At 41.5% G+C, this 15,854-nt stretch overlaps 1 protein-coding gene across 1 annotated transcript in view; it reads left to right on the top strand.

The window, feature by feature from the left end:
• Window positions 1-15,854, top strand: part of myom3 (myomesin 3) — a 93,788-nt gene that overhangs the window by 44,165 nt on the left and 33,769 nt on the right. Inside the window, exons 10-17 of the mRNA XM_015349195.2 lie at window positions 443-604; window positions 2,086-2,227; window positions 9,650-9,849; window positions 10,472-10,525; window positions 12,128-12,255; window positions 12,793-12,976; window positions 14,373-14,547; window positions 15,209-15,330. Coding sequence (XP_015204681.2) covers window positions 443-604; window positions 2,086-2,227; window positions 9,650-9,849; window positions 10,472-10,525; window positions 12,128-12,255; window positions 12,793-12,976; window positions 14,373-14,547; window positions 15,209-15,330 — 1,167 coding nt within the window. The remainder of the gene's footprint in view (window positions 1-442; window positions 605-2,085; window positions 2,228-9,649; window positions 9,850-10,471; window positions 10,526-12,127; window positions 12,256-12,792; window positions 12,977-14,372; window positions 14,548-15,208; window positions 15,331-15,854) is intronic.

The following is a 15,854-nucleotide window of genomic DNA, read 5'->3' on the forward strand; positions in this document are numbered from 1 at the left end:
AATACTATACATTGCTATTCTCATTATGAGTTAGAGGCTGGGAAAAATCGTATTTTCCAGTGTTGAAATTCCTATTTATTTTATTTTCCAATAATGTGTAGAATGCTACAGTGAGATGTCCTTCGTTTATCTTAGGATTGTGACATATAATCAATTGGAAAAGATTGTGAGAGAGTGATTTTGGCTGCCATGGCCTTGTTCAGGTAGTCATTTCAGAAATTAGAAAATTCTTCACTTAACTGCGAGTTAAACACTCCTTAAGTTTTATCCGTGGCACTTGGATAACGATGGCCATTACCTGCTATTAGCAGAGAATCTCTAGTGCTTTAGTGATCTTGACAGCTTTTCTAACATGAGCTTGTGGGCTCAAAACATGGCTTTTGGCTTGAATAGGAGATTTCCCAAGTTACCCAAATGTTCCGTGTTTTCTTTTGCTCTCTAGGAGTCCCACTCAAAGAATCCGAGGGAATTGAGATCAACACCGGACCTAGTGCAACAACTCTGACAGTGAAGGAGATGCACAAAGAGCATGAAGGCATCTACACTATCTGCCTGCCTGCTGCGAGTGGAGTCAAGGAGCACAGCGCATACATCTATGTTAAAGGTGGGAGAATCGGCTGCTTATGGTTGGTCACGATTGGTCGATAAAGCTGCACAGATCACTATTCCCAGGGCAGATTCCAGAGAAAACCAGTCCACTTCCTAAAGGGTGTTCAAAGCATGAAAAATACTCCTCTGCTGATGATGAAGTCTTTGCCTACTTGTTATGGAGTAGGTCCTCCCATCAAGAGTGGTCTAAAGGATCTACAGTACATGTAACCATATTTTCAAGGAGTAAATGGAATAGTACCTAATCGGCTGAGGATGGAGCAGCTTTGGTGTTTCAAACCTATCCACCGGAGCTTGGTCCATCCTTGGTCAACTGAGGCAGATCCTGTCTGGGCAGGGACCAAATATCAAACCTGTGTCTTTATGTATCCCTTACACAACAATTATCTGTAATTATTTCCCCTAGTTCTTACCATATCTATATGAGGTCAGGACGTATACACCTCAATGCATATCTTAACCAAGACATTATTAATCTACTCCTGAAGCAATACACCACCTCGTCATTTGTTGTTTTATGAGAGAATTCAGCTCATCTACGGTATTGGTGATTGCTCTAGTAACCTTGTATGGAATGTGCAGTAATTTATTTCAGTCTATTGAGTGTTTATACTTCTTCCCCAGTGGTCTAACCTGAGATTAAAACTGGTTTGTTCCTGTTATTTCCATGGTTTATTCTATTTCAAAACATGAAAAAGAACACTGATATAATCTACAAGTCATCCTCATGCCTTCTTTGTTTAACACAAAGAAGAAGAATATAGATATACCCTGTATTCCATGTTTTAAGGTGATAAGACTAAGGTTTCTGCACAATTTGAGTTTATATTAAGGATATTGTCATGGATGTCAATTGAAAATATCCTACCCTGATTTTGCACTTTTGAGGAAAGAGGTTTATGTTTTACATGATTTTTTGGAACACACTCATCACTTCTTGACTTATTTCTCAGGCTATGCCTGAAAGCACTTATTATCACTGCCAACCACTGTGAGGTTCCATTTTCCAGTAGTCAGTCCTGGTGAATCGTGCGTGAAATCTGCTCTCTCACGCCAATTTTAAACAAGATTTGGATCTTAATGTTAGTAGTAAATGCTTTTAAAAGATTCTCTATCTTTTCAAATCTCAGCTTCCATTTTTGCCAGAAGTTGTAATTACAGAGCTCAGCTTTGCTCTGTTGTTGCTTGCTATATAAGTAGGTTTGCTGTTGGCAATCCAAATCTTTGAAGAAGCAGGCAAAGTGATCTGCACCTGCTGAATAATGTGTGAGAATGAGAGAGAGTGCTGAGGAATTGCTGGATAGCCACATGGACACAGAGCCATGTGGTGACCCCGATAAGATCCATCTCTCTAATAAGGAACTCCTGAAAAGATGCCTTCTCGTGCTGCCGAGTTTGGCATCAGCAGATTCTCCGGTTATTAACGGCAGGCAGGAAGCCACTCAGCTCCTTATCCCTTATTTATTTCCTTAACAGACGCAGCAGCAGCTGTAGTCGGGGCGCCAGGGTCCCCTCTCAGTGTGGAGTGCCGCGACGTGCACAAGGATTATGTGTTTGTGACCTGGACACCGCCAAGTGCAGATGGTGGAGGCCCTGTGTTTGGTTATTATATTGATAGGTAGGAGAATCTCCTTCTTTTGACTACACAGCCGCCTGGTGTGGATCAGTCTGCTTTGAACTGTGATAACTTCCAGCGTGGCCAGTGCTGATTTGAAAGTAGCTTGTATTTTCTGTTGAACAAACCAAGGAACAGGTAAAGGTTTATTCCATGTGGAAATGAAATAAGAGATACAATGTTTTGACTGTGGAGCCTTCTTCAGGTGTCACACTCCAGCCTGCTACTCCAGTAATGATAAAATCACATTTATAAATGAGAAGAGGCTGTTCTTTTAACAGGTCACATGAGCAGCAGTGCATAGGCGTGTTGAGTGTCTAGAGGCCTGATCTGAGTGCTGTGGGTTCAAATCCCAGGCAGACACTGTTTTTGTACCCTTCATTAAGATGCTTTGCAAAGGATGTTCCAACAAACCCAGGTGTTTGCAAAGAAGAAAACTGTAGCCTCAGCCAAATAAATCAGTAATAACCATAAATGTACATTAGTTAGATATCTGTAACTAAAACAAATTCCAGTTTAATATGTAAGAATTGAGCAGATATTCTTAACATGGTATTCCACTTTTAGTCAGGTCCCTGTAAGAGCAGTTCTTTCTATTCCCATACATTCTGCTGTCGCAGAGCTGCAAACTAATCTGGGAACCTACACCATTCACTCACAAGAACTCAGGTCTGGCTACAACGGCTTTTAAACACACAAGCAGTACAAGCAAAAGTGAAACACTTGATATCACTAATTCATTATCAGATTATCCAGTATAGTCTTCTGTCAACAGCACAGTATTGTGTGTTCAACATATTGGGACCATTGTATTAAACTATTGCAGGATAAGGAAGTCCCATGAGTTTCAAAACCATTTTGTCTTTTAAAAAAGGCAAGATCTATTGTCTGTAGAGGATTCCTAAGGGTTAAATCTAGTAAAGGTGATTGTGAACAGAACAGGCTGAGACCTATGGCCCAGACCTCACCAGTTTAACCTGGGTCATGTCACTAGTGGTCTGTAAGTGAGATTCCGTAAACAGTCACACCCAGAACCATGCCAGGTAAGGTTTGGTCATTGTCCAGCAAATCGGTGACTCCTGAAACAAATTGGCCACATGAGAGGCTAGGATTGTCAGTTTGAAATGCATCTCTCCCCCAGTCAGAGGGGGAGGCACTGTAGAGTTTGCAGAGAGCCCAAATTATGTTTTCTCAAGGGTGGTATTGTGGATGAGGAATGTTTATTGGTCCTCATTATTCCTGTAAAGAGGGTACAGGAGTCATTGCTGGAAAGAAAGCCACTGAAACAATTGGGTTCCAAATTGGAGATTCCACATTTAAAAAGGAGTTTATGAAATAAGATATTTTCACTACACTACAAATGAAGGCAGATTCCTTGGGATCACTTTTTTATAACCTGAGACACAGTTAAGACACAAATAAGCTTTCCTTAAAGACAGAAACAGATGATCATAGAATTGGCCTTAATTCATACCAGACTGGCTCCAGTGCTTGACAGATGTTTCTCTGACTGTGAGTCTCATTTCTATTGTCTGGCTCTGCCAGGCCTGCACAGAGGAAAGTGAAGCTCTCCTGCCTGGTTTGCCATCTGCATGGTCTGAGAGTCCAGGGAGATGGATGTGACCTTCACAGCTGAGTTATAATGTACCTTTCTACACTTCCCAATATGGTAGCCAGTTCTCATGAAATTCCAAACACACATGCTAAAGAATATGATATAGGAGATGCTAAGGGATTTTAGGTGATTGCTAATTTTTTCTGTTTTTTAATGTTTTAATGAATTTGTCAGTATCAGTTGAAGAATGTTTTCAACCCAGAATTTTTTTCAGATTAGGTTAATCAAAAAAGAAATTGACTGTGCAGCAGGACACCATTTGAGAACGCTCTATCCAACAGCATATATGCATAATTGGTGGTAATGTTAGTTTTTTTCATACAGAGGTTAATTAAAAACTGGATAATAGGATAATGGGATTATTTCACTTAATTTCTGGATTTCAAGCATGTCTGATCTGAGAATAAACCCTTCAAGTGTCTTTTATATTAATTTATATAATCAAATCTTGTATTCACAGGAAAAGAAAACATGTTTAGAGATTGCATTTTGATGTAGGAACTTCCACAATTACTGGTGGAGAGGAGTTCTGAGGATCCCTTTGCATGAGGACACCCGAACAGAGAGCCTGCCCCTTCTCTGAATACAGGCAATAGACACCCTTTTCATTCCCCATTAATTCACTCTCCTGTTTTTAAAAAATCCCATCTGCTGCAAAAGAAAGAAAACTGACTTTATAACTTAAAATAATTTTAAAACAATTGATATTGTAACGCATACGGCCAACAGGCACTGTGTAAGAGCCGGCTGACCAGAGCGGTGATGTCGCCGTCCTTCCCTGTAATAGCAGGACCACAGCCGCTGGGCTGGGGAGAGATCTCTCTTTAGCTCAACAAGCTGGGTCCCTGTTGAGTGATGCCGGAGGCCTGGGTTCACGTCCCCGACGGTTCGGGGTCGACCTGTGTAGGTAGCAGCCGAGGGCGCCCACTTGAACCCCGTAGCGCTACAATATGTAATCATGAGACACCTCCTCGAACTGCTTTATTGTCAGTTATGTTACTTTGTAGCCATTTACACAACACAACTCCTTTCAGATCACCTTCATCTGATCCAAGCAGTGGAAGGAAGTTCAAAGTCAGGTGGTTCTGAATGACTCTCTATATAAATTGTCTAATATCTGCTTGGAGTGTTGCCAGAAGTAAAAATGGGATGGCAAGAAGCAGAAACTTCCAGATAAAACCTTCATAAAAAATAATCTGATAAGCAGGAAAAAGAGTATATACTGCTAGTAGTGTGTCCTGACCCGTTGCTTGGCAACACAGTAGCACACTCGGAAAGCTTTTTTTATCCTGAAGAACTTATATTTATCACTGCCAATATCAAGCCATCTTAAACCTAGCCTGAATTTATTTACTCCCAATAACAGCCTTCCAGGGTGCAAATATTTATCTGTTTATGTCTCACATAAACATTCTAGCAGAAACAGGATAGATTTCTTCTCTTAAAATGTGCTGAAAGCACTCACTCAGATAAAGTTTCAGTAGTTTATTTAGTGGCATGTTTTTCTCTTAAGTAAACAATTACCCACGAAAATTGAAAATATTGATATAAGTAGGGGTTAAGAAAATGTAAAATAGAGTCAAGATAAACAATAATTAAAATAAATTAACCATCAAATGTCAAATATCGAAATGTAAAAAATATACCTATGTTGTTGGAACAGTTTAATGCACCTTAGTTATTATTCTCTTGCACAGCTTTGGCAAAAGAGTGATAAATGAGAGGCAAACTAGCATAAACATTTTTTTAACAGTAACACAACTAGACAATGCACAATGTTGCACACATACAACATAAATCATATACTATTTACATAAGCAAGGTGTCACAGAGATGCTACTGTATATAATACTTACACAGGCCAACAAGAGAGATAAAACTTGCTCCCTCAATTAACAGAATACGATTCTCCCTCTCTATAAACCACGATGTCCCTAAGTGAATGGGAGTCTATCTCCCTATTCTACAAATGTATAGCCAACTAGGGGAGAACGTCTTTAGCCTGGGGATTCCTCCACAAAATCATTTTCCTTAAATAACAGAACATAAAGCTCTTTTAAACAAGGTTCAAATGCTGAGTAAGAATCTGGTTTTCAAGATGAATCAGAACAAGGTTCTCTCACCTGGTACACATCTCTCTCTGTTTTCTGCCTTGCTTCTGCATCTTCCTCTGTATCTCTCTGACTATCTTCTTATCCTGTCATTTTCTGGGTGTTGAATGTTTCCTCTGTTTTAATATAATAATAATATAATGCTTTTGCAATGGACTGGTGTCCCATCCTGGGTGTACCCCTCCTTACACCCATTGCTTGCTGGGATAGGCTCCAGCTCTCCCACAGTACCGAAGTGATTAGATGAAAAGTGATTAGAAAATCAATGGATGGGTATAAGAATATAACACATGATAATAATCTTTAAAGTACTTGTGACTTTAGTAATTTACTTAGTGACTGAGCTGTACGTCGTTTTAATTTGCACTGGGTTCCACCGTGTGTAGTGTCACCCAGTCTTAAAGGTGATGTGCAGTTCGAAAATCGACTTTGTAAGACTATACATGCAAAATACAGTTGGGATGTCAAAATGAGTATCTGTGAAAGTGTGTGTTAGCAGTAAACGTAAAAAGTACTGTAAAGTTGACGAACTATCAAAAACTCTCCAGCTCTCTGGCTCCCTGCCTAGCCCCAGGTCATGACATCATACCAGGCTGAACTACTAGCGCGCTAATGCTTTTCTGTCAGGATCGCTATCAGTCCCCTGCACATCGCACCCATGGAACCGTTATAATCACTTCCTCTTACTTGTTATCTCCCTACTTTATACACATGTATTCCATCCGTACTGTTTTTCACATTTTTCTTTCTTATTATGTTCAACATGGTACATAAATGTGAAGTGTGCCATCTAGGTACCCAGAGGGTAGCTGGAGGACAGCAGCATCAGCATCAAAAGCTGTGACTCTTCCAGCAGCTAGGAGTCTAGGAGTAGACGAATAGCTCAAATGACTTTCAGGATCTAGGTTCAATCAACGTTTAGTGATTTCATTAGAATTTTCTCTTGCTGTTTGATGCAAGAGTGGCACCAAAGCACAACAATCAGAGCTGCTTTCTTACTCCTCTCGGTTCCCGAATTCAGTTCCAACATGGGTCAATTTGTCTCCACTAGGTGGAGCTTGTATGTTAACCCCAGGTGGGCCTCCCATTGTTCAAAGACTTGCTGTCTAGGTAGCCTACTGTTTCTGAATTGTCCTCTTTGTGCTCAAGTGCCCTGTGATTTGCTGGTGTCCCTCCAAGGTCCCAATATCCTACTCCCACATTTTTCTCTCTGCTTCTGAGATTGGCTCTGGGCTGCCATTACCAGGAATAAGCAACTGAAGGTTTTATTAAAAATATTGAACCAATTTGATTATTTAGCCCTCAATCTCCTGTATAGCATAACGATGAAATTGTGAACTTGAATGCACCAATCAGGCAAATATCCCATCCATCCATTTTCTAACCACTTCTTCCAATTCAGGGTTGCAGGTGAGCTAGATCCTGTCCCAGCAGGCAGAAATCAGTGCAAGACAGGAAACATCCTGAACAGGACACCAATCCATCACAGGGCAAACACACACACTCTCTCCAGGGCTGATTTTCACAGAAGCCTCATCTACCAGTAAATGTGGAAGAAAACTGGAGCACCTGGAGGAAACGCACATGAAACACAGGTCCAGAATTGAACCCAGGGTCCCATTGCTGTGAGGCCTTAATACTTACACCTGCACCACCATGCCACCAACAGGCACCATTTATTTAATTCAATTTGCTGTCTGAATGAGAACACCGGGAACCACCTACTGTTCTGTGCCATAACAAATTTCCTTCTACATAAATCTTCTTCTCTAAAAGCTGGAAGATGCCTCTGCCAGCCAAGGATCAAGTCCTGCCACAACACTGAGAAACAATGAGAAAAAAAACTACTACCACTTTGCGTTAACTGACTGACACATAATATTTCCAACATACTACGTTGACAGTTTGCAGATGCATCTGCTTAGGCTGTTAGGACCCAAACACAAGCACGCAAGTGCAGAAAATGTCAACAGCTACTCTGTGCTTGTTCTTTTTGCAGCCCACACACTGACTCACCACTCTTGAGAGCTAATTCTAATATGTAACTTGGTCAGTTTTTAAAAACAGTTATATAAGAATAAAAAGGTAAAAGTAAGAACATAAGAAATATTATAAATAAGACTAGGCAACTGGTCCCAGTATCTCACACAGCCATTACCTCAAAAACCAAAATGGGTATCTTATTTCATACTCCCACATGTACCAAAACCTAGCTATAGGTCAAAAGAGCCTTTCCTGACCAAATTTTGATATTCTTGCCAAATTTTCTTCAAACTGTAGTCTGATGCTGAGATAATTAAAAAGAAAAATGTTAATGAACCCCACCGGAGCTCTTTTGGAGTAGAAAAAATGCTCTAAGGCTTTTTTTACCAAAGGTGGAGATAATTACTGAAAATAACACTTAACTGTAGGCCATCAAGTAGAACTAAGGCCTTACTTTTTTAAATATTATTTGTCTATAGTACAGACCTAAATAATTAAATATTACAATTGTTTACAAGTAATTGAAATTTAGAAGCATTATTTCATGCAATAACCTTTATATTCATTTCTCTGGGACTGGCTGGAAGTAGTGGCTCAAACGTAAAAAGTACAGTAAAGTTGACAAGCTATCAACTATGCCAAATGTTTTCCTTTTCGTTGCATCGTAAGTGATGAACGTGAATACAACTATCCCATGAAAAGGGTTATAATATGACATGTAGGCTTGAAGTGTATATAAAGGTGCTTCAGAACAAACTGGGAGAACAAACGAAGGAAAAGGAGAAAAGCCTCTTGTTTGAGTGACTCTAGGTTGGTGCTGGATATTTTTGAGAAAATGTGTTGTCATTTTATTTTGAATACAGTTGGGAATGCTACAGAACTCTAAAGTGCCTCATTATATAGAGTATGTTTGCTTTGGATAGTAAGGACCCAGGATCTTCCACTGGATAGTTAGGATATAAAGATATCTGTAAAAAGCTTAGAAATACAAGTTGACTTTTTAATGGAAAACCAGCTGAGAAAGATTCCCTTGTAAAAAATGTCCGTGTCCTCTTCAGCTCTTACATCTCGATTTGTTGGTGTAGATTTTGTTTTGTTGCTTTCGCTCACCCCCACCCATCTCTGTGATCATGTCTGTCCCTTCTGTAACGATCGTTTTTAATATTATCTTACTGCCCTTAACCCCCCCAACAAGGAAATGGAATATTTCCATCAATCAGAACAGTAAGTGTTGAGGTCTGGTGGGTTTTAGGATTTGGAGCTGAAGGAAAGTATTTTTTAACTTCTTTCTTACACTTTCTTTCCTCCTCTAACTCACATGTGCTCCAGATGAACAAGAACTTTCCATACAGTAGTGCATTGAACACTGTTTAGAACTACAGGATTATATTCTGGATGGCCTGTTCATGGGACTCCACTTCAACTCAGCAATTGGAGTATCGTTTATGAATGCTGCTGGAAAGGATATCTGAAATCACATTCATCTAACAAAGCTTATGGAAAATACTCCCTTTATCCACCCTTGATCTGAAGAATCTGGAAGCTGTCTTCTGTGTCATCACTGTCATCACCGTGTCCACTGCAGTATAGAAGGCGAAGACAATAGAGCTCATGATATTGCATGATATAAAAGCATAGACGTACCCCAGAAAGGACCCCATTCTCACAGACGTCACGGTTGTGTCCTGAGGATGTCGGCTCTTTGTTTGTCTCCAGGTGTGACGTAGAGACTGGAGAGTGGGTGCAGTGCAATGAGACCCCTCACAAGTTCTGCCGGTACCCAGTCTTTGGCCTCTTGGACGGCAAGAGCTACCTGTTCAGGGTAAGAGCGGTGAACAACGCCGGAATTGGTCGACCCTCCAAGAGCAGCAATCCTGTGACTATGACAGACCCCGCCGAGGCTAGCAGGATCATGGGTAAGCCCACGCATCCCCTATACCTGCCAGCAATTCAAGCAGGTGTGAAAAGAAATTCTACACAAGCCAGTATACCACCTCGGGAAACTGATTTGGTCCCATTGGCCATCTGTCGGTCCTTCCTCATTCAACTCTTCCAGAGAAACACTACCTCATTGATTCTCCTAGGGATTTCTTTCTCTTACCTGTTTTCTTACTGGAAGACACCTCGGCTTGACCAGAGGTAAGGGTATTGTGGTCCTGAGGGAATATAAAGGCAAGCAAATGTAATTCACATTCCAGCTGAGGTAAGACGTGTGGGGAAATGCAAGTGTTCAGATCTTCCACCATATCGTAAATACATGGATGTAGCTCCTTTCCCTTTATAAGGTATTTTGTTCAGTTGTAGCATGATTTAAACAATGCGTGTAAAGGACATTACAAAAAAATCTGATATTTTTAAAAGGAAAAAAGATTATTCACAAAGAGAAAGCACCACCAAGCTCAAGAATGCACCATTATTATCCTGCCCTGTGAATAATATCTGTCTCTAATACCAGAGAATCCTTTTTTTGCAGCACAGACCTTTGTAATTCACCAATAACCCAGACTGCTCCTCACTGTGTGCAATTTTATCTTACAGTGGTGAAGCTGGATAAAGGAAAGGAGATAATTATTACTAAGGACGAACTTGAAGGTAACGATTTTCTTAATTAAATTCACAAACTCAATTTTAAAAATGTTCTATTATTATTCAATTATATGCAGTATGCAGAACCTGGGAACAAAGCCTCGGCTACAGATAATAGGAGAAGATGGAACGCCTGATAGTTTCTTGTGCTGCTTTTTCCTAGTCAAAAAAAAAGATGTGCCATTTTAATTTTGGGGGCTTTTGTAGTTTGGCTGATGTAAGTTGCACTAAAAGCTGTTTGATCATTTTAAGGGAGGCTGAGGGGTCCTGGTTTAGGTTCTGGTTGTGCCTGTGTTTATTGAATATTTTTACACTCTTTTGCTGAGAATTAACACTCAGGTCCCATTATAAGAAGACTGCAGTAGATCGTGGTCTCCCCAAGCCTCTGCAGGTTGCCTTCAATACAAACATTTCCTTAATTGTTTATGTTCATTTTCTAATTGAAACTATTACTGGCTCGCCTTGCAATTACGCAACGTCACCAGCGTTATCTGAGGCCCTTGTGGGCACTTCACCGCCTTTCGCCATCAACGCCGGCGTTCACCAAGGATCGGCCCTTTCACCCCTGCTTTTTCTGCTCTGCATGCCGACCTCCAGGCACCTCACCCGTGGTTGCTGCTCTACGCCGACGATGTCTTCAACACCAAATGCAGAGCTGGAAGATCCGACTGGACGGGCATGGAATGCGGCTGAACACCAAGAAGACCGAGTACATGGAGCGCGGCCCTAAAACGGATGGAACTATCGGCATCAGTGGTGAAGAGCTCAAGAAAGTGACGCAGCTTAAATACCTCGGCTCCATCAGCAGCAGCGACGGCGACACACTCCGAGACGCCAGGGCCCGAGCGAACGCAGCGTGCATGAAGTGGCGCCGGGTCACCGGCGTTCTCTGCGATCGCCGGATGCCAATCCGACTCAAGGCCAAAGTTTACAAGACCGTTGTCTGTCCTGTTGCCCTGTATGGATCGGAATGCTGGCCAGCAAATTCCAGGCATGAGCAGGCCCTCCATGTCGTGGAATTGAGGATGATCTGGTGGTGTCTCGGCCTAACAAGATTTGACCACGTCCTCAATGACGATGTCCGTCGATGCATGGGAGTGGCACCAATAACGGAGAAGATGCGAGAAGGAAGACTGCGATGGTATGGACATGTGATGAGAAGTAGCGACCACACAGTGGCACAGACAGCGATCCGACTGAGCCCGCAGGGTCAATGGCTGAGAGGGCGGCCCAAGAAGCAGTGGATGGATCGGATCACTGAAGACATGCGGAAAGTGAACGTCGCCCCGGAAGACACCTATGACCGCGCCAAATGGAGACGGGCGTGCAGACAAGCGGACCCTGCCAATGCGGGATTAACGCTAGAATGAAGAAGAAGAATTATTACTGTTAAGGTTCAATCGGAGAGACAGCAAGAAATTTGGACATTAAAGTATCAGCTATAATTCTTTGAATTCTGCCAAACATTACAGGCCATTATCAAACCTCTACTGGAAATAAGTGATCTCTTTAAAATGCTGCTTAACCTTATTGATATTACATAACATCCTGTGAGAGGCTGTTTTCCTCGACAGACTGAAACTTCAGAGTCTCCTCTGTCCTTCACAGCGGACATTCTTGTTCCCTTACCACCCACTGGTGTGCATGCCAGCGAGAGCAGTGAGAGCTACGTCATACTGAGCTGGGCCGAACCAGACCCGCGGGGCAGGGAGCATCTCTCCTACTACATAGAGCAGGTAATCGGTGCTATGATGGCTTGAACTCCACTCACTTTTCCCCGAGCACTTTTCCTTGAATTCCATCTTTTCACTCTGTCATGTGCTGACTCCCACAATCCCCTGCAACAGTGGGGGTCGACCATTAAAGGCTTGAGTTGTTTGAGTCCACAATTTGGTGTAAATTCTGTAAGGTTATGAGCAAATTTCACATTTACACAGAAAAATAAATAGTAATACTTGATTTTTGTTATGTATACGTATCCATAAACACAATTGGATCCCCTCCAGAACAACCAGAACGCTGAAAAAGCTATAAACCAGCATACAGAAGGTGAGATATAGCTGACTGAACCTAAAGTTGTCTAAAGTACCTTTTTGTGTAGAGAAATAAATTAAATAATTAATTAAGAAATTTGTCAAAATGCTCTGCAATATTCCTCTATGAACCAGTAAAAATATAGTTTTAATTGCTGCATTAAAACATGTTACTTTTACAGACTCTAAAACCAAACTCACTAAGACAAGAATGCATGACTCGTACCCTGTTTTCTTCAGTCCGTAGCGGGCAGCAACAGCTGGATGATGTCAAACTTGGATATTCCTGTGAACTCTCCGAGGTTCCCTGTGTTTGACCTCCAAAAAGGACGCTCCTATCTCTTTCGAGTCCGATCGGTCAATAAGTACGGAGTCAGTGACCCGTCTGACTGCAGCGAACCCATCTCGCTGAAGGAAAAAACTGGTAAGGGCTCTGAAACCCCTTCTCCGCTGACAAGCAGGATGTGCCTGTTCTGGGCAGGGTCTCTGTTGTAACTCCTTAAAGTTATTCTTGCGGTACCGTCGTTTAGAGAGCCTCGAGCCTCATCAATTTCCCTTCAGGATCAATAAAGTCTTTTCAATTTCAATTTCAATTGAACATCAGAGTCATGCAGCAAGGCTTGCTGAGCGGTGAGTGGCTAAAGACAGTGGGCAGTCTCGATCAGTCTGTGCTGTTGAGGGTACGAGGCAGAAGGTGTGATGCTCTTTCTGGACATAGTCTTTGTCATGCTGTTGTGACAACCACGCTGAACAGCTCCTTGCAGTGTGTTGCCACATTGAGGGAGTGATGGCAGGATAGGTGCAAAGTGAATCACTGCCATGTGGTGGCTAAGATGGAGACCATGGGAGTGAGACCATGCATCCCACTTCCAAATAAGCTCTCTGACATTGTTGAACTATGCCAACAGCATTGAAAAGTACAGTAAGTGCATGAAGAGTAAACGCTGGTACAGAGCAGGCACCTAGAAGGAAAAGATGTTGAAAATGAGGATTTTGGATTAGGCTTAGGAAAAGTTAGGATTTTGCCTAGACTTGCGCTGCAAACTCTCCATAGAATGTACTCCTCCTCTTCCAACATGGGTTGCTGCAGAGTAATCCTGAGCTGTGGACCAGCCTGCCATCATTCTTCTTGGAACTGGTCATCCAGTGCCAGAGCTACAGTTGCACGCTGATGTTCACTGACCGTATTGACCTGCCAGATAGGGTTGTGGTTGGTGAGGTATACAAGAAGACAGCCCAGTCACTCTGTATATTTTTTTAGCTGAAGTGCATAATGACATTAGCTCCAGAATGTCTCACCCCTGCATCAATATTTAAAGAGGAATTAAACATGTGCATTTACACCCTTTAGAATTCCCAAGTGCTCAGTATTGTTTAATTAAAATGTACTAAAAGCTAATTTATTGTTCTTTTTCTATTGGTGCATTCAGCTTGTCTGGCCTTAGTTTTCAGGGTTGATTCAAATATACTGTATATTACATTTGTGGTGTTAGTTTTTTTTTTCGAAAAGAAGTGAATGAAAGATTTCATTTCAATCAATGCACCCATTACTTATAGGTGGCAATGGCTGAGAAACATGTTCCTGAACTATGGTTTCAACTAGAAACAACACCATACAATTTATTTTCTATTTTCATGTGGTATAAGACCTCTGACTCACATTAAGAAATACAGCAGAGTTGACCTCCTATACGGCCGCAAATGTGTGGTTTATATGACTGTAAGAGCAAACACAAGGGAGAGAGAGACTCACAAATACAGGTAAATAATATGAACTATGTTTAAGGTGCATAAAATATTTTTTTCTGCTTCTCTGTCAGCACTGCCTCCTCCTGCACATGGCATTGTGGCCTACAGGGACACAGACACGTCAGTGTTGCTGCAGTGGGAGGAACCCAAGAACGCTCAGGATATTATTGGCTACTACGTCTACAGCTGTGAGGCCGGGACAGACAAGTGGCTGACAGTTAATAACAAGCCAGTTAATGGCAACAGGTACACCAGCCACCTGCAAGGGAAGAGATGCCAGTAAATGATTAAAACTTGCCTGTATATGAGGTGCTGATAATGTTGGTTACCCAATTTGTAAAGCTGCACTGTGAAAGCTATGCCATAATGAGTTTTGGTGCTCTCACAAATGAGTCCATAGAAAGCATTCCTATGGTAGAAAGAACAATATACACAAAGGAGCACTAATGTCTGCAGTGCTCACCCAATTGTGCCCAATGTCTCTCTTGAGTAATACCCTACAGGCCCTGAAATAACATCCCATAGTGTGGACTGTTTCTTTTCCATGATACAGTTTGAGTAAACCTATTAATGATATGAGGACCAACCACCTTTATAAATTTGGAACATCTTATGGCTTTGTAATTGTGATTGATATTATGTATGGCACAGCTTTGTCTCTTTGTGAAGCTTTAGAAAATTTCAGCTCTAAAATCTCCTGCATGGGAACTGAAAACCATATTTGCTGCACCATTAAGCGAGGTCTGAGGGTTCTTCTTTGCTTTCAGGTACAACAAATTTGCATGGGGAATTAGTTTTTTTTTTCATGATTATTAAAAGCAAAGACAGGACAGAGGTCCATCATACACAGCTGAGCATTTAACAACGACACTTTCTTTCACATCTCTTTCTCTGTGTCCCTTTCTAGGTTTGCAGTTCATGGCCTGACGCCTTGGAAGAGCTATGTGTTCAAAGTGAAGTCAGTGAGCGCAGCAGGGAGCAGCGAATACTCCGAGCAGTCAGCACCTATTGTAGTCAAAGCAGCAATCTGTGAGTTTTACAGAGGTGTATTCTGTGCCTGTCAAAGCATGATCACGAGTGAAAAAAAGAAGCTGCACTGAACCGTGGCTTGGATAAACATGCAATTACAATGGTCAATTCTATGCAGAGATGCACAATGAATATATGCAGTGCCTTGCAAAAGCATTCACCCCCTGCCAACAGTGCTCTGTTTTGTTGATTTCCAAATGATGTAAACAGCTTTCCTGAAGTGAATATATTTAATCAAAGCTTGAATGTTCAAACGGAACACTTCTATGGCTAAAAAAAGTTAAAAGTCAGCAAAATCTGCAAAGAAAAATTAAAAATTAAAATAGGTTAGTTGTACAAGTATTCATCCACCAGAGTCAGTGCTGGGTAGAAGCACCTTTGGCAGCAATTAGAGCTGCAAGTCTTTTTGTGAAAGTCTTTGCTAATTTTGCACTGAGGGAAAGTGCAATTTCCCTCTGTTCTTATTTGCTCAAGTTGGCAACTCAACAATATTCACTTTCTTCTTGTTAAGCCAGTCCATTGTA

This window comes from Lepisosteus oculatus, chromosome 11 (genome assembly GCF_040954835.1).
Source record: "Lepisosteus oculatus isolate fLepOcu1 chromosome 11, fLepOcu1.hap2, whole genome shotgun sequence".
NCBI classification, from domain to species: Eukaryota; Metazoa; Chordata; class Actinopteri; order Semionotiformes; family Lepisosteidae; genus Lepisosteus; species Lepisosteus oculatus.